Source organism: Mytilus californianus, unplaced genomic scaffold (genome assembly GCF_021869535.1).
Source record: "Mytilus californianus isolate M0D057914Y unplaced genomic scaffold, xbMytCali1.0.p SCAF_6, whole genome shotgun sequence".
Classification (NCBI taxonomy): Eukaryota; Metazoa; Mollusca; class Bivalvia; order Mytilida; family Mytilidae; genus Mytilus; species Mytilus californianus.
Window position 1 is genome coordinate 120,132,813 of NW_026262712.1, and position 22,964 is coordinate 120,155,776.

Sequence of the window (22,964 nt, forward strand, 5' to 3'; positions counted from 1 at the left end):
CAAATATAAAGTCATTTCGTTGAGCAGTTTCTACAAAAAGATAGCAGTTTTCAAGATACATGTAATAGTAAAAAAATTTGTTTTTTACCCCTATGTTATATTTTCAGCCATGTTGGCCATTTTGGTTGGCCAGCAGGGGGCCAAAGACCACAATTAATGATCCCGCTTTTCGTTGTCCACGAATATAGTTCCTTTTAATTAGAGTGTATTTTTTCTTAATTTTTTTCTTTTCCTTCCTCACTCATTTCTTAGATTTTTTTGGATGGAAATGAAAGAAGAGAGGTGAAATAAACTTTTGGATGTTGTATTTTAACTGATTTTGATATGGAAAGAGTGATTAGGCCAGGTGCAAAAAGGTGATATTTACAGTTTTCGGAACATCTCTTGACTTGTCCATAGGGGTATGGATGTGTATTGGCTAAATTTTTAAGATGCTGGGGAGCGATATTTCTGAATGTTTGATATATGTTTGGACTAGTACTGTACTTTACACACACAAAATATTTGACAAAAAGAACCGGTGCATTTTTTTTCATGAAACAAAACGTTATGAAGAACTAATAGAGAATTTAATTGTGGTCTGTGGCCTAAGAGGTGAAATTCTGGAAATATTGAATTTGTACTTTGACAACTTCCCTGAATGATCTATTGGTATTAATTTGTCAAACTACATGAAAATAAATGATTTCCACTTTTATTTGATAGAAATTTTGTAAAAAAGTGACATTTCAGCCTACATGCCCAAAATTGAACTTTTTCAGTTGTTTCAATATTTTTACAAAAGTAGCATGCTTACTTTCTCTCTGACAGGTTTTTCTGATTTTCTACTTGTGTTTGTGGTATCTAATGTAGATGTTTAACTCATTTTTGAACACTAAACATACAAAAAAAGTAGATAAAATCAGAATAAGAGTGCAAAATGTGCTGCTTTAATGGTCCTAGTCTAACGGTCAGTATGAAGCAAGTGAAAAATGAGGTTCTATGCACATACAAGTTGAATTCCTTTTAGCAGATTTCACTGAATCTGTATCAAAAGCACTTATTACTGGTTGTTTGACCTTGTCTGTTTCACAGACTACCTTTATTTTCTTTTGTTTGATAGCTAGTGGTTAAATATTGGCCTTTTGAGGCTGAAATTTCATGCCGGTTTTAAAAAGTAAAGTAAATAACTTTGCATCAGATCATACTGTCTACATATATAGTTGAAAGTGACAGTCTTGTTACATCCAGGCTCCATGTTTTATCATATCTGAGCAAAGATTTGAGCAAAAAGAAGCATATCTCCATCTCCCATATCATTTATATGCTTTTTAATATACAAATGTGGGGAACGACCTAAATTGACAACCTGTTTTTTTAAGCTTGACATTGCTGAAGACCATTTTATTCACATGTGTTATGCTATTTGAAACTTATATTTCCATTAAAAGTACATTTATAACATGTAAAAGGTTTTTTTATAACTTAGCAACTTCAGAAAATTGTGGTAAGTGAAAAATATTACATTTCATATAAGGCCTCACTTCATTTGAAAACCTCTATTTTTTGGCACAGGCCCATATGAAATTTACTTCTGGCCATTTTTTATAAGTCTGAAACATGAAGTATGCTATCTGTTGCTTTTAATAGGTGATAACTTATACATAGAGACATTAAAAAGTGTAAGTTTTGGTATATTTTGGTTTTTAGAAGCCCAAATTTGATAGTTGAAATTATTCTAATTCAACGCCACAATTCAGCACCCAAAGTTCAGATATAAAAAATGCCACAATTTTTAGAATTGGTATCATATGGCTTTGAAACTTTGTAAACTGTTTCATAATACACTAAGCTTAAATCATGCCAAGTTTTATTAGAATTGGTCAAGGTTTAGACCCCTAATAGGCCAAAGACCACAATTAATGATCCCGCTTTTCGTTGTCCACGAATATAGTTCCTTTTAATTAGAGTGTATTTTTTCTTAATTTTTTATCTTTTCCTTCCTCACTCATTTCTTAGATTTTTTTGGATGGAAATGAAAGAAGAGAGGTGATATAAACTTTTGGATGTTGTATTTTAACTGATTTTGATATGGAAAGAGTGATTAGGCCAGGTGCAATAAGGTGATATTTACAGTTTTCGGAACATCTCTTGACTTGTCCATAGGGGTATGGATGTATATTGGCTAAATTTGTAAGATGCTGGGGAGCGATATTTCTGAATGTTTGATATATGTTTGGACTAGTACTGTACTTTACACACACAAAATATTTGACAAAAAGAACCGGTGCATTTTTTTTAATGAAACAAAACGTTATAAAGAACTAATAGAGAATTTAATTGTGGTCTGTGGCCAGGGTCATCAAACACATTTTTAAACTAGATACCCCACTGATGATTGTGGCTACGTTTTGTTAAATTTAGCTTAGTAGTCTCACAGGACTCCTGGAGTCAGGAAAAGATTTTTGTAAAAGTTAACAGATGATGAGGGAGGACAAGACAACGGAGCCAAGTGATGAGAAAATTTGAGATGCAGAAAGCCATTCCTTATCCCACTTACTTGTATTTTTCACGACTTTGAATATTGATTCAATGTAAATTATTTCTACACTGATTGCCTTACCTCTTTTGATAGAAAAGTTGGCATTCAATGTAATTCATTTCTACACTGATTGCCTTACCTCATACAATGTAATTTATTTCTACACTGATTGCCTTAGCTTTTTAGACAAAATGTTAGATAGAAATGATACAATGGAATTTATTTCAAAACTGATTACCTTACCTCTTTAAATACAATGTAATTTATTTCTTCACTGATTGCCTTACCTCATACAATGTAATTAATTTCTACACAGATTGCCTAACTGGTTACACATTATATTTCAGCACAGATTGCCTTACTGGTTACACATTTCTACACTGATTGCCTTAATGGTTACATATTACATTTCTACACAGATTGCCTAACTGGTTACACGTTACAATTCTACACTGAATGCCTTACTGGTTACACATTACATTTCTACACTGAATGCCTTACTGGTTACACGTTACATTTCTACACAGATTGCATTACTGGTTACACATCACATTTCTACACTGAATGCCTTACTGGTTACACATTACATTTCTACACTGATTGCCTTACTGGTTACATGTTACATTTCTACACTGAATGCCTTACTGGTTACACATTACATTTCTACACTGATTGCCTTACTGGTTACACGTTACATTTCTACAGATTGCCTTACTGGTTAAACGTTACATTTCTACACTGATTGCCTTACTGGTTACACGTTTCATTTCTACACTGATTGCCTTACTGGTTACACGTTACATTTCTACACTGACTGCCTTACTGGTTTCACTCTACATTTCTACACAGATTGCCTTACTGGTTACACATTACAGTTCTACTCAGATTGCCTTACCGCATATAATGTAATTAATTTCTATACATATTGCCTTACTGGTTACACGTTACATTTCTACACTGATTGCCTTACTAGTTACACATAACATCCACACTGATTGCCTTACTGGTTACACGTTACATTTCTACACTGATTGCCTTACTGGTTACACGTTACATTTCTACACTGATTGCCTTACTGGTTACACGTTACATTTCTACACTGATTGCCTTACTGGTTACACTCTACATTTCTACACAGATTGCCTTACTGGTAACATGTTACAGTTCTACACAGATTGCCTTACCTCATACAATGTAATTAATTTCTATACATATTGCCTTACTGGTTACACGTTACATTTCTAGACAGATTGCCTTACTGGTTACACGTTACATTTCTACACAGATTGCCTTACTGGTTACACATTACATTTCTACACTGATTGCCTTACTGGTTACACATTACATTTCTACAGATTGCCTTACTGGTTACACATTACATTTCTACAGATTGCCTTACTGGTTACACATTACATTTCTACAGATTGCCTTACTGGTTACACATTACATTTCTACACAGATTGCCTTACTGGTTACACGTTACATTTCTACGCTGATTGCCTTACTGGTTACACGTTTCATTTCTATACTGATTGCCTTACTGGTTACACGTTACATTTCTACACTGACTGCCTTACTGGTTTCACTCTACATTTCTACACAGATTGCCTTACCTCATACAATGGAATTAATTTCTATACATATTGCCTTACTGGTTACACGTTACATTTCTAGACAGATTGCCTTACTGGTTACACTTTACATTTCTGCATTGATTGCCTTACTGGTTACACATTACATTTCTACACTGATTGCCTTACTGGTTACACGTTACATTTCTACACTGATTGCCTTACTGGTTACACGTTACATTTCTACACTGATTGCCTTACTGGTTACACTCTACATTTCTACACAGATTGCCTTACTGGTAACATGTTACAGTTCTACACAGATTGCCTTACCTCATACAATGTAATTAATTTCTATACATATTGCCTTACTGGTTTCACGTTACATTTCTAGACAGATTGCCTTACTGGTTACACATTACATTTCTACACAGATTGCCTTACTGGTTACACATTACATTTCTACACTGATTGCCTTACTGGTTACACATTACATTTCTACAGATTGCCTTACTGGTTACACATTACATTTCTACAGATTGCCTTACTGGTTACATATTACATCTCTACAGATTGCCTTACTGGTTACACCTTACATTTCTAAACAGATTGCCTTACTGGTTACATGTTACATTTCTACACTGATTGCCTTACTGGTTACACGTTTCATATCTACACTGATTGCCTTACTAGTAACACGTTACATTTCTACACTGACTGCCTTACTGGTTACACATTACATTTCTACACTGATTGTCTTACTGGTTACATGTTACATTTCTACACAGATTGCCTTACTGGTTACATGTTACATTTCTACACAGATTGCCTTACTGGTTACATGTTACCAGAGCTCCAGATAAGCTGCGTATTTGCGTGATCACGCAATACAAATAATTAAAAACCCAATGCAATTGCCCATTGCAGGGTTCAAAAACCCAATTCATTCAAAGGAAAACCCAATTATATGCCAAAACCATGAGTTCTTAACGCTTTTATTCGCTATCGTTTGCGTTATTTACCCTTATCTGATTACAGTCGTCGGGTAAATCTATTTTTATAATATTTATAATTGGAAATGTCCTTTCGTTCTAAAAATAGAGCCCTGCATCAAGTAGCCGAAATGGGTCCCTATTGGAATTTTCCGTTGCTCAAAAGGTATATACACGTGTTTATGAAAACATTTCGATCTTCTCGGCGTTTATCCAATTAGCGTTTATCTTGTTGTCATATTTTTTTCGAATTGCTCGGGATTTATCATAACATACAATGAATTAAAACGAAAGTAAATATCCGATAAAAATATTGAATAGAAGCATGTTTTCAGCTTCTTTTTGATACTTTAGGGAAAGTTATTATGATGATAACAAGACCCGTTTGCGTACTTTAACGAGAACATTGCTAGAACGATAAACACAGGGTTTTGTCAAGAACGAAATCAGTTGGAAACAGTGAAAGGCCAAATCAATTATGACACGATATATGTAGTTGGAAAGCATCAGAAACCAAAAGTTCTAATCAGCTGGGACAAGTTAACCCTGGTTTATGTAAATTAGATTAAACAAAAACATTCAAGTATAATTTTAGTTTATATATTATTTTTTTCATTTTAGTTGATGAGTGAATACACATAATGACATATCCGTTTTTATTTCAATGCATCTTGACACTTTCTTTGTTTTGGTCTTATTGTTCTCAATCTGTATGCTTATGATAGTTGTCTTATTGGCAAGTGCAGTTTCACATTGTCATTTATTTATTTGATGTTGCAGAATTATTTGTAAATTTAACTCTGTAAATTTAAGTTGAATGTGGTCTCCGTCATTAAACCTATAAAGCTGGTCAAGGTTTTGGGGTATATCTTAAATCTGGGAACTACTTATTATTTTTATTAAAAAGTAGATCTGGCAAATAGGTGAAAGGACTGGCAAAACTTTCTTACAGCACCTAAATTTCACATATATTACATAAAAATCTAAACACTTAGCCACGCCTACCCCAACTAAACTGTGGGGTGATCATATGGGATCTAGAAAGGTAATTAGTAACTGTCCAACTAGTGACACCAGCTGCAGTTTATATAAGTTGTGATAAAATACAAAACTGGCAGAACGTTTAAAATCGGACACAAATTAAACGTCAATTGTTCGTCAGTGAATAAACCAAATAAAACAGCTAGCATATATACAAAGAAAGAAACACATTTAAGATGGAAAAACATCTGCATGGGGTTGATATAATGTGATTATAACATGCCTAAACATTCAATATTGTGTTGATGAAAAAACCCAATACATTAAGGGGCTTGGTGTTGAAAAACCCAATTTGATATTTGCTTGAGGGGTGAATTGGAATTGATAATGCAATTTAAAAACTTTATCACCCAATTACATAAAAAAATGGTGGGTAAAAACCCCAATTTGTGAATTCTTATCTGGAGCTCTGATGTTACATTTCTACACAGATTGCTTTACCTCTTTTGATAGAAAAGTTGGCATCCTTAACTTTTCTGTTGCTTCTTTTTTGTGTGTTGGTCCAGTAAACAACTCACTCTGAAATATACATTAAACATTTAAAAGTCCATTTCCTGATATGTCATTAAGTTTATGAGAAATAAAAAGAGGTACCTCACAATATGATTAAGGTTGGTGCAATGTACCAAGAAGCTATGTGACATATAAGTGTGGAAAACATGTGACAAAAATTTAACATTTGTGCAACACATTTTATAGACACAAATTTTCAATAATAGGAAGTTAAGCATGTTAAGCAAAAAAGGAACTGAACACATTTGAAGGTTGGTTTCTATATATCTGGTCGTTATAAGTATTCTATTGTCATGATTGTGAAACACATCATATTTACCGTATGAGCAACTAAATTCGTCTTAATATTTTTAAAGTTAACGGGGAATCTGACTGCAATAAGCTTTTGAACATTACTTTAACAAGTAAATTTTTTTATGACTTGCACAAGGATTGTCAACAAAGGAATTCCCTGACTGTCATGACTGTAGTTCAAACATATTTTATTTGCAAAAATTTTGCAGAAATTATGTAATTAAGTATCTAGTATAGTGATTGAAGGAAGATAAAGCTCTTCATTTTTGGTCATTTTTGTTCAGGATTTCCTCAACAAGCAATTTATGTAATTAATATGATTTACAAACAAAAACATTGTTATTTAAAATCATTATCAAAGCAATTCATATAAGCTAAAAGTTTGAGTTGATAAATATAGAAAGCAATGTAATAATACATTGTAAAAGATTTGTCATGGTGTGTTTTTTGGCTATATTTTTGTTAGCGTTATTTTGTATTAAAAATAAGTTTTAATTAGAAAAACAATTTTATATTTGAATTTTGTAAAATTTTTAATTAAGTTTGGTTTAATTAATTTTTACCTATGCTGTGGCAAGTACAAAATGTATTTGACATGTCACAGTTTTCTCAAAGTAACAGTTGTCTTTGTAGTGTTGAGACAAAAATTTATCTTTGACACACCTTTTATTTTTTGAGAATTTTTTATAAAGCAGTCAGTGTTTTGGAACTGTAACCTCTCACTACTCATGTCTTTCTACTGGACCTACAAGACTGCCCACCAGTCTACCAGTTGACTGTGTGGTGTAAAGACAAAATTTATCTCTGACTCACATTTTTACTTTGGAAATTCCTAGTTGAGAATTATTATATTTTTGAGACTTACATTTTGATTTTGAAATTAAGTTCATTTTATGGTTTAGTAGTTTTGGCATTTATTTTATTTTTTGTAAAGAGAAATTGTTTTACTTTGGATTTGATATTTAGATATTATACTTTGTACTTTAATTAGAATATCATTATCATTTGGCATTGTATACTAATTGACTTGTTATCATCATTCATCTAAATTGTTATCATTTATTAATTTATATAAACCTTCATGGCATTTTAGGCTTTAGCTATGCCTATCAGAACATTAAGTCTAGCGATAGACTAACCCCCTGTCCCTTGGTTCGAGTACATACGAGTTAACTCCCGCTTATCTAACAGTGCTCTGGACCTTAGTGACAGACTAATTGAATCTGGCCCAAGTGGATGCGCCCCCACATTTAAAGCCGATCAGGCCACTGTCTACATTTACAAGGTTATATATTTGACATGCAGTTCCTAAATGTTAATAAATTTTATGAACATTAGCAAAGGTGGACGATCAAAAATTGTACCTTAAACGCATATTCAAATATATGATTTTCATTGAAGAAGACATTTATTCGAATATTGTTTTTAATATTTTAAATATTTATAATAAGATTTCATATCGAATTATATAACTTTAAATTGCCACTTCAAATACTTCACAAAACTCTCTGATGTTTATATTCATTATTCATTATTTTATTATGGGGCCAGAATGACTTTGGCCAAAAAGAGCTGATACCATTTAAATAATGAGTTGCAAAACCGACACTGGCAGGCAAACATTGGGCCTCTGTTGGTTGAATGGGACCTGGAGATCAAGCTGCTGATATCTCTTCCCGTTTGTTTGTTCCCGCAGCATGTCCCAGTGCTTCTCTCAGAGTACTTCAGCTTGTTTCACCATAATAAGACTTCCATGTGTCCTAGCACTCCCTTTGTGTTTGGGTTGGGATTGCCCTTGTAAATACTGTTGAAAATATGTTAGTGACACATCTCTATTAATCCCTATAGGGCAGTCAGGGGTACTTCTTGTACAAGTTATTTTTATTTACTTGTAGAAGTAAATATAATATAAATATACTTATATAACTAAATTTGTTATATTCATATTTTCTTAAAAGGTATGAATAATCTCCCCTTAATTTTCAAAAGTACATGTACAAGTTATTTTTTTACAATCCCTAAAGGGATGTAAAACATGCCTTAAACAATCTTTTTCTGGTTTGCTCATAATTTTTTATTAGAGTTCAACATTTCATCTCATTAATTCAACAAAGAAACTTATTGATCAAAGATCTTAAGTAATTGTGCAAGGCCTTCAAAAATTGCCCCTTGGAAGCTTGTAAATGAGCAGTGTTTTGAAGATAACAGACAAATGAGATTTTCATTGTCCATGAAAATACACTTAAATGATAAGTAAAGACATCTGCAAAGGACAGACAATTAAAAATTCTATTAGAGCAAAGAAGTCCTGAGAAATTCAAGAAAAGAAGATAGTATGACTTTTTTACTTAAATATAAGTGAAAAAATCTGAATGTCTAAGGGACATAACTAAGCCATTAAAATAATTTATCTATTTAAGTAAATAAAATAAACTTGTATACAGTCAAGGGTATACATTTTTTGTAACTCTACGGGGTTATTTGAGAAAATATCATACATGTGTTATTACAGATATTTTCATGAGTTGTCTACTCTTTATTCCTTAAATTTTCTTAATCTGTAGTAACACGTTTATTATTTGTTAAATAAGTCATAAATATTTCAATTTTTAGTGGGCACTTGGGAATTCTTGAAACTTTGTGCAGTAACTTAATACATAGCTTCCAATTAGATTAATACATTATTTATCAACCATGGTAAATCAATGAGACAAGGCTTTTAAAGGAAACTTAGAAAAAATAACAAGGCTTAAGTAGCTATTTACAGGCATGTAACTTATTATATGAGACACTTGGGAATTGGAAGCTTGCCCAGAACCTCATTACATGCTCTGATCATCATAAAAATTTACAATAAATTAATAAATTGTGATTAAGCATGGTATATATTTGAGCAAAGGCTTTGAAGTGATGTAAAGAAGCTGTAATAACAACCTTTAGTTATTACAGGCATATTTTTTCTTTAATAACAAAGGTGTACTATGCATGATTGGCAAACTATGAAAAGTTATATCCTTCTATAGTATCAGTGGCAAATCCAGGGGGTTCCAGGGTTGAATCCTCCTTTTTTTGACGATCAATGCTTTTGAAAGGGGACAAATGGTTGGAACCCTCCCTTTTTAGTATACATAAAGACAATAATAATAATATCAATAGTACTTAGAAATAAGATGTGGTATGAGTGCCAATGAGACAGCTCTCCATCCAAGTTACAATGTGTAAAAAGTAAACAATTATAGGTCAAACTACGGCCTTCAACACTGAGCCTTGGCTACATTTGTATACAATTTAACAAAAGAGGATGTATACTGCCCCTTTGAAACATGTAACATACAAATGTTATCACAGTTTTTGGATTATTTAGTCCACAATAACAAATGTATGATATTTTTCTCTAATAACCCTATAGAGTTATACCCTCGACTGGTATAAGCAGTCTTCACGCTCAGCCACAGGCCCAGCAGCCCAGGCTTATAAAATTGCTTTCGGGCCTGTAAAAATCATCTCAACAGGCCAACAGAATCTAACTAAAATTTTCCAAAAATTGAGTGCCGGGCCTGTAGATTTAAAAGTTTATCGTGAAGACTATAAGTATCTTACAAATTCACTTATATAAGTATATTAATATTTACTTCTTTTATTTACTACTTCTACAAGTAGTACCCTGACTGTAGGGAGTGTACTGTACCCTTGCAACTCTCAAGGGGTGCTCTGAATAACAGAGGAATCTACCAGTACATATATATAATACTGGTGACAGTATCTGTATCTGTATTCGTAATAAATCTTCACCTCCAATATAGGAGATCCAGGAAATCCTCATTTAAACCATAACCCAAATAATATTACACAATACTGTACATGTAACTTTAAGGTATTTACAGTTAAACATAGACGTTGAAATTCATCAGTGTTCCTAGTCCTGTGAGAATTTTGATAAGGACCAGCCAGAAGTCTGGAGTATTTCAACCTTTATACAACAACAGAATAGGATGCATAGGACACAAGGACTGACAAACATGTGATACACCTCATCATCTCTATTTAAAAGGGGAAGAGAGAAAGGAAAAAAAATATATAACAAAATTGAAAATAGTAAAAATTAAAAGATGGGAGAGGGAAAATAGGAAAAATGCACCAATTTAAAGTTAAAACTCCATCACCAGATAGAATATATAAAGGCAGTGTCTATTTTGCCCACTCCGGCAAATTAGCCTCTTAGGTGCTATTTTACCGGCTCCGACAAAATAGCCTCCTTAGTGCTATTTTGCTGGCTCCGGCAAAATAACGATTTATATAGAGTTTTGCTATTTTTCCGGTCTTATTTCAGATTTTTTTTCAGACTAAATGAATAAAATTTGTCATCATGGTCATTGTCGTTCAAAAATGGAAAAATACACTTCGTTGTCAAAAAAACTTACTACTAACAGGTTTTTTATAAATAATTTTTATAATTAATCATTTACTACAAGTTTTGTGTTTCCAATCTGGTCTCGGTAGACGAAATAATTACGATTGACATACATGGGTAGGATTGCTACGGATGATCCCGACAACAAAAGTAGGCGTGTTATACACCATTGTGTGGAAAAATCAATTTAGATTTACGACATAACAAGTTTTAGTGGGGTTACAACCGAGAAATCGGCATATAACGGAATTTCGAAACTGGCTGACATTTTTCAAAAATGCGAGTTCAGTACCTTGTGTTATATTAAGGTATAAAGGAAATTTTTTTTCTGAGACAAGTGCCTGTGCTATGCCTGTGCTAAGACTATTTTAAAAATAAAAAATCAAATGCATTCGGAACCTTAATAATATACCGGGTCAACCTTATCCCAGCTATTGTACTTTCCAACAAAATCAAGACCATAAACATGACCACAAACAGACGTCATTTTGAAGAACACATTTTCTCCCGTTGGAGGAAAAACACCTCTGTATTCATGGACAGAACAGGCTCCATTTGACCCTTTTCTACTGTTCATCTGCCCATTGGATAACAGCTTAGCAATCGACTGGGCTAGAGACGGTTTCTCAGCAACCATCAGTACGGTCTTCATGTTGCAGTTTTATATATACTTCACAGACACTAGAAAATACATAAATTCTTCATTTGTCAAGTGTCAAACTTAACTATGGGCGCTGACATATTGAATTACCAAAATAACGTGGCGAATCTCGTTTAGGACGATAGTTCTAAAATAAAACTAACTTATCCGTGCAAGGATTATTCGCTCCGTAATAATAATAATAATAATAATAATAATAATAATAATAATAATAATAATAATAATAATGACTTTATTTAAAGAGGGTGACTCCATTAGCATTCACTAATCTATACAGAACAAATATTACAATTATTACAATTTTGAACATATAACATGTATAACTAAACTTTCATGATAGATGATTGTCTGTAGAAAAGAAAAACAAATAATACATTAAACACAAACATTAAAAACGCTGCTGGATAACTCGGACTAAAACAAAATCGGCCTATCACAAAATCGGACTATCACAAACTCGGACTATAACAAACTCGGCCTACCACTATTTATATGCAGAAATATATTGAACAAACTCGGACTACGATTAGTAGATTGTGTTGTTAACTTTTTTTTCTGACTTTAAAAAAAACAACTTTATATATAAAAAAATTATATACGAATTTATGAGAAAATGATAAATATTTAAAAAAAAAACAATATATAGAAATGTATTAAAATAAATGTAGATCCATCCTTAAAATATATGTTATATGAGTTGAATTTGATATTTTTGAATGAGAATAATTTACTTCTATTTGAAATTTTATTGAGATTTTCTCGTTTGTTATGTTTATTGACAAAAGATGTTTTAATGATTGGCGTGTGTGCATGTTTGTATTGAGTTTAATCCTTGATGTTCATTATAAGAATACAAACAAAGAGAAATTTGATTGACAGTGAATAGGTTCTTAACAATTTCACTTATCTGTAATTCTTTATTAATGGAAAAGTAATTATATTTAAAATTAAATTCAGGTAATTAAAAAGGTGTCAACGATACACGTGGCATGATGTCATATTCCCAGTTCAATCATATAAGATATGCATATGATAAAAGATACCTAATATCATTTTAACATGTCGAGTACTTTTTTTGGGAAATGTCGTTGAAAGTTTGGCGGAAAGAATAATAATAATAATAATCAGAAGAAATACAGTAAAGTCTTTCCTTATAGTGAAAGGAAAGACCTTAATGAGAGGGACATACAAATAATAATACAGAAAAGACAAATAAGTGCTAGATTTTCATTATTAAGGTAGATGGGGTGTCTAAATTATAATCCATAGAATTTTTTAATAATTTGCCAAAATGTAGTTTATATCAAGCTTTTTTAAAAAAAATGATAAAAAGAATGGGTCACGGGGCTTATTTTCACGCTACAGGTAGTTCAAAATTAACAGATTTTGTATAGATTATGCATGGAAAACCCAATTTTCTGCCATAAAACGAAAACTACACCATAGAATTTTGAGATAAAATATGAGAAGATAGATTTAATAGTATGCTTTCAGATAAGAAAAAGAAAAAATGGGGTCACCGGACCCTTTTTCTTGCTACATAATAAAATAGGTAAATTCCTAACACATTCTATTGTAAAAGTACCTTCATCTGAATTATCTGCCCTTACATTTGAGTTGCCTCCCCTTATGTATCAAAGTTGGAAAAAATTGAATCAAACAAAAGTTTTCTGTTTTTTTGTAAAATACAACCATAAATATGATAAAACATGTCATTTTCTATATTGAAATGAAAATTCTTACACATGAATTACCTACTACTCTCAAAATTTGCACATTCTATTAAAGATCTAGACCGATTGTTTTCAGGTATTCAAAATCCAAGATGGAGGAAGACACCCTATCTACCTTAAATGAATTTATTATTACTTTTCATTTAATACATATCTTGTTAACGTAATTTATATTACTCGCTTCTAAAATGTTCAAAATGATTATTTAATTAATTGTAAATCATAATTAATTGCAAATTAAGTATTGATAATTAATTTCCAATAAAGAAAACAACATCCAACATCATACTTATATTCTTCTAGTAGTCCGAGTTTGTTATAGTCCGATTTTGTGAGGCCGATTATGTTATAGGCCGAGTATGTTATAGTCCGATTTTGTTATACTAGGCCGATATATCAGGGATTCATTAAAAAGACATGATAGAGTTAGAGAGTTGTTACATATCATCAGAAGTCCATTACTAGTCTAGTAAAGGACTTCTGATATTATTTATAGTTAAAAATCTACACATGTTCTTTTAAAAGTACCTAGATTTTCACATAGTTTTATTTCATTTGTAGTTTATTCCAAAGTATTGAGGAGCTGTATGTGAATGATTTTTTCATCGAACTTGTATTAGGCCTCACTACATTACTAGATTATTATTTGCAGAAGATCTTAAATTTCTGCTGTCACGGTAGGTTTATAATTGGACAACATAGTTCTTTAAGGTAATTATAGGTGCTTTATTGTTGAGAATTTTATGAATAAGAATCACTGAATTTATGATAAGAAATACTAGATTTGAATTTTAACCATTGCAGCTCTTTAAATAAATAATTCTGGCAGCTCTTTTCTGCATCTTAACAATTCTTTGAATTCCATATGCTTTACAGTTTCCCCATAGTTAGCAATAAAAATCAAATATGGGCAGAATATAATTAAGCATTATAAAATAATTTTCTACTACTAATATCTAGATATTTCTTAATTCTGGATAACATTGCAATACGAGAACTTATGCTTTTACATACACGATCAATTTGAAATTTCAAGTCTAAATTTTTGTCAATAAATATACCTAGAAGCTTTTGTGTGTTCAACAGATGTTATTGTATTGATATATTTAGTTTATGGCCTATTCTCCGTGTAGAAAAAGATAATGATGCTTGAACGAACCTAACTAGATATTGTCTATTTCTTAACTTTTCAGGGTATATTTATAATTTTTTTAATGTTACAAGATATGAATTTGGAATATTAGGAAATCAACCTGTAATCTGTAATCTGTAATCCGTATAATAAATATAGCTGGAGTGATATACACCACCACCACGAATATAAGTTATTATCACACATTTAAAAGTTCAATCCACCACAAGATTATATACACACACTGTCAGTTTATAACATACGCAACAGATTCATTAAAATCTAAAATTATTTGAATAAGTATTGATAATTTGGACTGTCTTATGATGAGTCACTTATATACACTTAAATATTAACCTTAAACTTTTCTTTTCTTTTTTGGTTGTTTACTATCGTAACCAAGTAGTCTACACCGTGTTGTTTGAAGTGAGTGGATCATTTTCCTGCATTGTGGTTCTAGAATTTTGGATGTATTATCCAATATTTGATCATTGTTGTTTGATATGCAGTATAGTTATAAGGATCACAAATCAGTCTTAGCAATTCAATGTTATTGACTCTGTGGCTGTCAGAGAAAAGTCTACCAGACGTTAGCATTATTCTTACTAACATAGGTTTTCTAACAGCTTCTAATGTATGTGAGCAGAAAATGAGATAATGTTTCATCTCCTTTTTGTCGAGCCTTCGACTTTTGTCGAAAAAGCGAGACATAGCGATCCTACATTCCGTCGGCGTCGTCGTCGTCGTCGTAGTCGTCGGCGGCGTCCACAAATATTCACTCTGTGGTTAAAGTTTTTGAAATTTTAATAACTTTCTTAAACTATCCTGGATTTCTACCAAACTTGGACAGAAGCTTGTTTATGATCATAAGATAATATTCAAAAGTAAATTTTGTAAAAAAAAAATTCCATTTTTTCTGTATTTTACTTATAAATGGACTTAGTTTTTCTGCCAAGAAACATTACATTCACTCTGTGGTTAAAGTTTTTGAAATTTTAATAACTTTCTTAAACTATCCTGGATTTCTACCAAACTTGGACAGAAGCTTGTTTATGATCATAAGATAGTATCCAGAAGTAAATTTTGTAAAAAAAAAAATCCATTTTTTCCGTATTTTACTTATAAATGGACTTAGTTTTTCTGCCAGTTAACATTACATTCACTCTGTGGTTAAAGTTTTTAAAATTTTAGCAACTTTCTTAAACTATCCTGGATTTGTACCAAACTTGGACAGAAGCTTGTTTATGATTAAAAGCTAATATCTAGAAGAAAATTTTGTTAAAATTTTGTTCAATTTTTTCCGTATTTTACTTATAAATGGACTTAGTTTTTCTTCCAGTTAATATTACATACAGTCTGCAGTTTAAGTTTTTAAATCATTTATTAGATTCATAAACTATCATGGAATTGTACCAAACTTGGACAGAAGCTACTTACAATCAAAAGATGGTATAGAAAGGAATATTTTTATTAATTTTTTTCCTCATTTTTGTTGAGCCTGCGATTAACAGCAAAAGTAGGCGAGACACTGGGTTCCGCGGAACCCTTACGAATTTTTGACATAGTTGACATGTTGGATCCACTACATTTGAGTTGTATTTAGCTCTTTGTGATTGTAGGAATACTTCTGTAACTATTTTCACTCGCGGCGGTAATTTTTGTACAATTTTAGTGTCAGAAGTTGTTATAAAGATTAACGGATGACAATGACCAAGTCTGTATATTGGAGATAAATATTGTAGACTTGTGAATTGTTCTTTCTCGTCCATGATCTTTCTATGCTAGTATATGTTTAAATTTTATTGACCATACTTTTTTTCCACATTTCTTTAGTTGTTACAGTATCCAAAAAATCCACAGGATCTGCTAGTTGATATTTGAAACAAATCTTCTTTGCATCTATGAACTAGCTGTTGCTGTTGCTTTTGCTTGATTTAATTTTCAATTGACGGTTGGCTATTTTCCATTCAACGGTTGATTTGTCAGAACATAAAATATTTCCAAGTAATGTTTTTTTATATCGATTTCAGCATTTATGGGTAGTAATCCAGATAATATGTATATAGCTGGGTCAGCAGTTGAAATTGGTAAAGATAAGATTTGTTTAATCATTTTCTTGTAGACATATTGAAGTATTTTCAATGATATGCTATTGGTCATTATAACATCCAGTCCATATAGTTGGAAGGGCATAACATATGTTCTAAAGGTGGATATATATGTAGATCGGTCTAGTCCATTTTCCCCATGCAAGCCACTTGCCATTAAGCTGTACAAAGCTCTTCTTACTTTCTTAATATTTTCCTCCGCTGTTATTAATTGTGTGTTACAGGTTGATCTCTGTATCCCTATATGTGTGGTTTTATCAATCGTAGGCAATTCCACTTCGTCCATAAGAAGTGTCACATCATTATGGGTATTGCTGTTGGTTTGAATAGGCAGTACAACGCTTTTAGTAGGTTGTAATATATATATATATATATATATAGATTGCCTAACAATGTAATTTTAACACACTTTTTAGTATGTAAATATAAGAATGTTTAAAATATTTACAAAATGATGAAAATAAACGCAATATTTCGCTAGACTAACTAGCTTTATCAAGCCTGCATCTATCCAGGTGAAATCGGATGTAGATGATAAGAAACTTTTGCAGCTCAATGTATATGTTGCACTTGAATTTAGCTGCCTTGAAAATAATACATAATTTGGATGAAGTTCAAGATTTTTACAAAATTGGTAGTTGAAGTTAGCAACGTCCATTGGCCAATATTACAGGATAAAAAGGACGATGCTGTGTACTAAATTATTCTTTATCTTTCCTGTATCTTTTCTCATCTTTTTCGTTAAGACCATCAGGTTCTAAAGTGTGGAGTTGGTGGATCCAAAAATTTTCTCTTCTCCTTCTCGCCGTAGTGTCCCACTCGGTGTTGACTTCTATGATTTGGAAGGTAACATTATCAAAAGAATGTTTCGTTGAACGAAGAGTTACAGTGTCCTAGAAATTCATTTAGATGTTCTTGTGAATCTGTCCATTTGAAATCAATATCGTCAATGAATCGGAACCATGATAAGGGCTGGTATGGAGCACTAGCCAAGAGGCGTTTTTCAAGTTGGCCCATAAATATGTTGGCATATGACGGGGCCATTTTTGTGCCCATACTAGTACCGTCTATCTGGAGATAATGTTTTTCATTGAAAGAGAAGTTGTTGTTCTCTAGCACTAGTTTCAGGAGTGTAACAAGGCACTCAGTTGGAGGATTATTTATGGGCCAACTTGAAAAACGCCTCTTGGCTAGTGCTCCATACCAGCCCTTATCATGGTTCCGATTCATTGACGATATTGATTTCAAATGGACAGATTCACAAGAACATCTTAATGAATTTCTAGGACACTGTAACTCTTTCCACCATTCAATAAAATTTACATATGAATCATCTATGGAGAAAATAAACTTCCTCGACACTACGAGTTACATCAAGAACGGAACCATTATAACGGACCTTCATACCAAACAAACGGACAAACATCAATTCCTTTCTCCTAAAAGTTGCCATCCTAAACACTGCTCCCGTGGCATCCCATTCAGCCAGGCATTGCGAATCAAGAGAATATGCTCTACTGAAAATACGCAAAATGCTAGACTATGACAACTACGTAAACATCTAGTTGTTCGAGGATACAATAACAACATCATTGATAGCGCTTTCGAAAGAACAAACAAAACTAGACGCCAAGAACTTCTAGAGTACAAAGATAAGAATAAAGCAGCTAACAGAACACCCCTTGTACTCACTTACCATCCTAATTTTAAAAATGTGTCTTCCATTGTTCAGAAGCATTTGAAAATTATAGAAATGATTCAAATCTTAAAAAAGTATTTTCCTCACCACCAATCATGGCCTTCAGAAGACCTAAAAACATCCGTGGCAAATTAGTGACATCTGTATTAGCAAAGCAGCCTACTCCATCTCCCGGTTGCTACAAACAATGTGGTCGAAGGAACTGCTTGTGTTGTAAAGCTGCCAATACAAGCAGTTCTTTCATCAGCTCCGTTACTAAACAAAATTATACCATCTACTCAAATTCCAACTGTAAAACGGAGAACTCAATTTATATATTAACATGTGACACATGTGGCATTCAGTATGTGGGAGAAACAATGGACAAATTTAATATTCGGCTTAATAACCATCGTTCATGGTACAAAACCAACAAAAACTGTCCTCTCACAAGACATCTTCGTTCAACGAAACATTCTTTTGATAATGTTACCTTCCAAATCATAGAAGTCAACACCGAGTGGGACACCACGGCGAGAAGGAGAAGAGAAAATTTTTGGATCCACCAACTCCACACTTTAGAACCTGATGGTCTTAACGAAAAAGATGAGAAAAGATACAGGAAAGATAAAGAATAATTTAGTACACAGCATCGTCCTTTTCATCCTGTAATATTGGCGCTTGGACGTTGCTAACTTCAACTACCAATTTTGTAAAAATCTTGAACTTCATCCAAATTATGTATTATTTTCAAGGCAGCTAAATTCAAGTGCAACATATACATTGAGCTGCAAAAGTTTCTTATCATCTACATCCGATTTCACCTGGATAGATGCACGCTTGATAAAGCTAGTTAGTCTAGCGAAATATTGCGTTTATTTTCATCATTTTGTAAATATTTTAAACATTCTTATATTTACATACTAAATAGTGTGTTAAAATTACATTGTTAGGCAATCTATAATTTTATTTGTGTAATTGAATTAATCTCTGTACTGATTAATCCACACTCCCATAGATTTGTATGTCATGTGCTGCTATTTATAGGCACTTATATATATATATATATATATATGACTCTCTTTTGCTGTAGTCGTTTGCTGTATGTTGACTAATATTTTTGCTTCAAACTGAGAGTTACTAGTTATGGTAAGAACATCAGCACAAGTAGGCGCCCTACAGTTGATTGTTCCAATATGTCCTCCAAAACCAGTGTTACATATTTCGTTAACATGGTTAAGCAGATCATTTACATAAACTTTGTAAAGGTCGGCGCTAAGTGGCCCACCTTGTCGGACACCATGTTCAATATTGAACGCGTCAGATTGTTCACCGTTCCATTTGACACAGGTACTTGCATTTCTATATAAATCATCAACCATTAGTATTTCTTGCAGTGTGGGTCCCATGTGAAATAATTTACGTATAAGGCTTGAATGTTTCAATACATTAAAGGCTGATTTAGCGTCCATCATGACGAATATTGTTTCTCTTTTCAGATCTTTGTTTTCTCGTTGAAATTCCTCCATAATTAATGAGCAATATAAAGGAGATGCATTTCTGGTAAAGTCTCGCGGGAGTGTATTTTGTAGACAGATAATATTTGGATTTATGCGAAATTTAAGTACTGTTTCTATGATTTTTGACAGAGTTGGAGTTATTGTGATGGTTCCACAATTCTTTGCGTCATTCTTATTGCCTTTATGTTATAGAGAAAGTCCAAATAACTGTCCATTCCTGGGAAATAATGGAGCTATAGAAAAACAGTACAATAACGGGTGTTACACGGACACTTTTTATGAATAGAGTCACTCGTGCATTCAGTGAGTTCGTAGGCACTTTATCGTACACCTTGTGACCTAATTACCTTGTTTTATAAATATAACTTATATGAAAAAAAAATAATTATAAAAAAGCTAACTATGTCCCAAAATGCTGAAATTAAATAAAGTATCTACGAAGTTACTGACGGCAAGAGAAACTGCAACCATAAAATGTTTCCATGTACAAACCTCTCTTGGGTTTGCTTAGCAGTCAAGCTGAAATCTTTTAAATCTTTTAAATTGAAATAAACGGAGGATTTTCCCCTTTTCTCTTCATGTTCAAGGAATTTGCTTAAGTCGAATTGTGATAGCGCAAAATCAGTCTCAACGTCAATAAACTTCCACCCATTTTGGATATAGGGATGGAAAATGAAAAAAAATATTGTGTCACGTGATCAATACTTGGGTCTACTCGAATATCACATTACTGTAATGAGCATGAAATTTACCCCCTCCAAATAAGTGGATACAAAAATTTAAAACGTGACAAAATAAATTATTTTTGATTGAATGTTAGTCCCCATAAAACAGAGAAACAGCTGTTTTCTATATTTTTCTTTATTTTATTGATTTTGACAATATTTATACATGTTGTATTTACGTTTGTCTGATTACTCTTACTTATTTCATTTACATACGTCGTTAAATTTTTAAATTTTCAAATGTCTGAAATCTGTTATTCATATTTTTGTTGTTTAGTTTTAGTTTTTTTTTAAGGCTGTACCTAATACGTATTCAAATTATAACAACGAACAATCAAATAATATACCGAATACGCAATTTTGACCATTTCAGTGTATTGAACTATTTATTTTATTAAACCACAATATTATTGTAGAAACTATCCGAGTAATTTTTAGGCAGTTAAGCTGCATTATGCTAGCACCCTAGATTTGTGTTCTTCCCAACGAATGCTGAAAAAAGTGCCATTGTTATAATCTAGCAGGCTAATATGTTATTTATAACTAATTGGACATTTTTTTCATACTTTTAATTATGGAATACAAAAAATATGACCAGAATAACCTTAAATGATCGTCGAACGACCCATAATATTTGAAGTTGCACATATATAGGAAATAGTGCTCAATAGAAATCCGTACGTAGTTTATTATCCCCTGTGCTTTTGGCTAAGATGTCAAAGAACAATTGTATGAAATATTTCATCGCCGAAAATCTGTAATTACAAGTCGTTTATATTTCCCAAATGGCAAAATGCGCAGGAATATTGTTCATGTACACCAAATCTCTATGACAGAGGAAATAAAGGCATATATAGTAGTCTAAGTTGTCGGTAATTGTAACTTACACTTGTTATTTTATGAATGAAAAAGTACCGGAAATCGACGTAATCAACGTCGACCAATGAGGTCGATGTTTTAAGAAATGCGGAACAACTTGTCTCAGAGACAAGTCGGACCGTCCAAGATGACAACTCGGACCGCTTGTCAGATTTACTTAGGGTTCATAAAATGTAAGACTAACATGTCTAGCGAGCCATCAATCTTTCGTTTGTGCATTGGGGACTATTTAGGGGTATTATGAGGGGTCTAAAGAAGGCAGGGGTTCACTGTAGAACACTATGGGATTTTATTTTTTTTTTAATTTTCAAATGACTATTACTCGAAAACAGTAAATGATAGACACACGCGGTCTTCAGTAATGAGACAGGACAATAAAACAAATCAAATAAAATATAGGGGAGCCCCTGGGGTCACCCCACCCTCTCCTGTTTGAGAACTTGTAAACGGTCGAGATCCCCTCACCTAAACCATATATATTCATGTATGGGACAATATAACAAATCAAATGAAATATAGGGGGAGTCCCTGGGGTCACCCCACCCCTCCTTGTAAACGGTCGAGATACCCACTCCTAAACCATATTTTTTCACGTTCGTCATTTCAAAAAGATTTGAATGACATACAGGGTCAATCTCCTAGGCGTCACATATGCATATCACTTTACTAGAACAAAACCAATGTGTACTGGACTTTGCCCAATGTCAGGCGACCATGGGAATGACGAATTATGGGAGCTTTGTTTGGGAGACTTCGTGACAGCATCCTGTTACAACTATTTCTTGTTTATTATAGAATTTTATTGATGCAAATTGAGTCTAGGTTAATTGAATTTACTTTAATTATTTTTGAATTATTTCTTGGCCTATAAAAATTTTCATTTATGGCTCATTTTAAAGAAACAAACAGTGTAAATATTAGCCCAAGAATGTTTGACCAACTGTTTTATAATCACCTGTCATTTTATTCTAAGCTTGGTATGGAGTGATATCATGGACTTGGGGTGAAGGTGGGGGTCATTTACATTTACTATGGGCAAGTCAGTCAGACATCACCTTTGATCCCTGTAGTAGTAAACATTTGTCTGATTTGTGTCTCATAACTTTTGTACTGTAGAACCCAAACTCAGTGTTCCTTCCAGGGAAGCAAGTCTATTCATTCTTTTACAAACTCGTACTACGTCAA

The 22,964-nt window shown here is 32.6% G+C and overlaps 1 protein-coding gene across 2 annotated transcripts in view; it reads right to left on the reverse strand.

Annotated features, from left to right (window-relative positions):
* Window positions 1–12,103, reverse strand: part of LOC127706935 (DNA topoisomerase 3-beta-1-like) — a 49,397-nt gene extending 37,294 nt beyond the window's left edge. The window contains exons 1-2 of one of the 2 annotated variants that reach the window (XM_052211642.1): window positions 11,756–12,103; window positions 6,567–6,644 (exon numbers count right to left, since the gene is read on the reverse strand). In XM_052211642.1, the coding sequence (XP_052067602.1) occupies window positions 6,567–6,644; window positions 11,756–11,995 (318 nt within the window). In that variant the 5' untranslated portion in view covers window positions 11,996–12,103. Of the gene's footprint in view, window positions 1–2,602; window positions 2,621–6,566; window positions 6,645–11,755 lie in introns of those variants that run through there. The other variant, XM_052211643.1, reaches the window with a different exon arrangement.
* Between the last annotated feature and the right edge of the window lie 10,861 nt (window positions 12,104–22,964).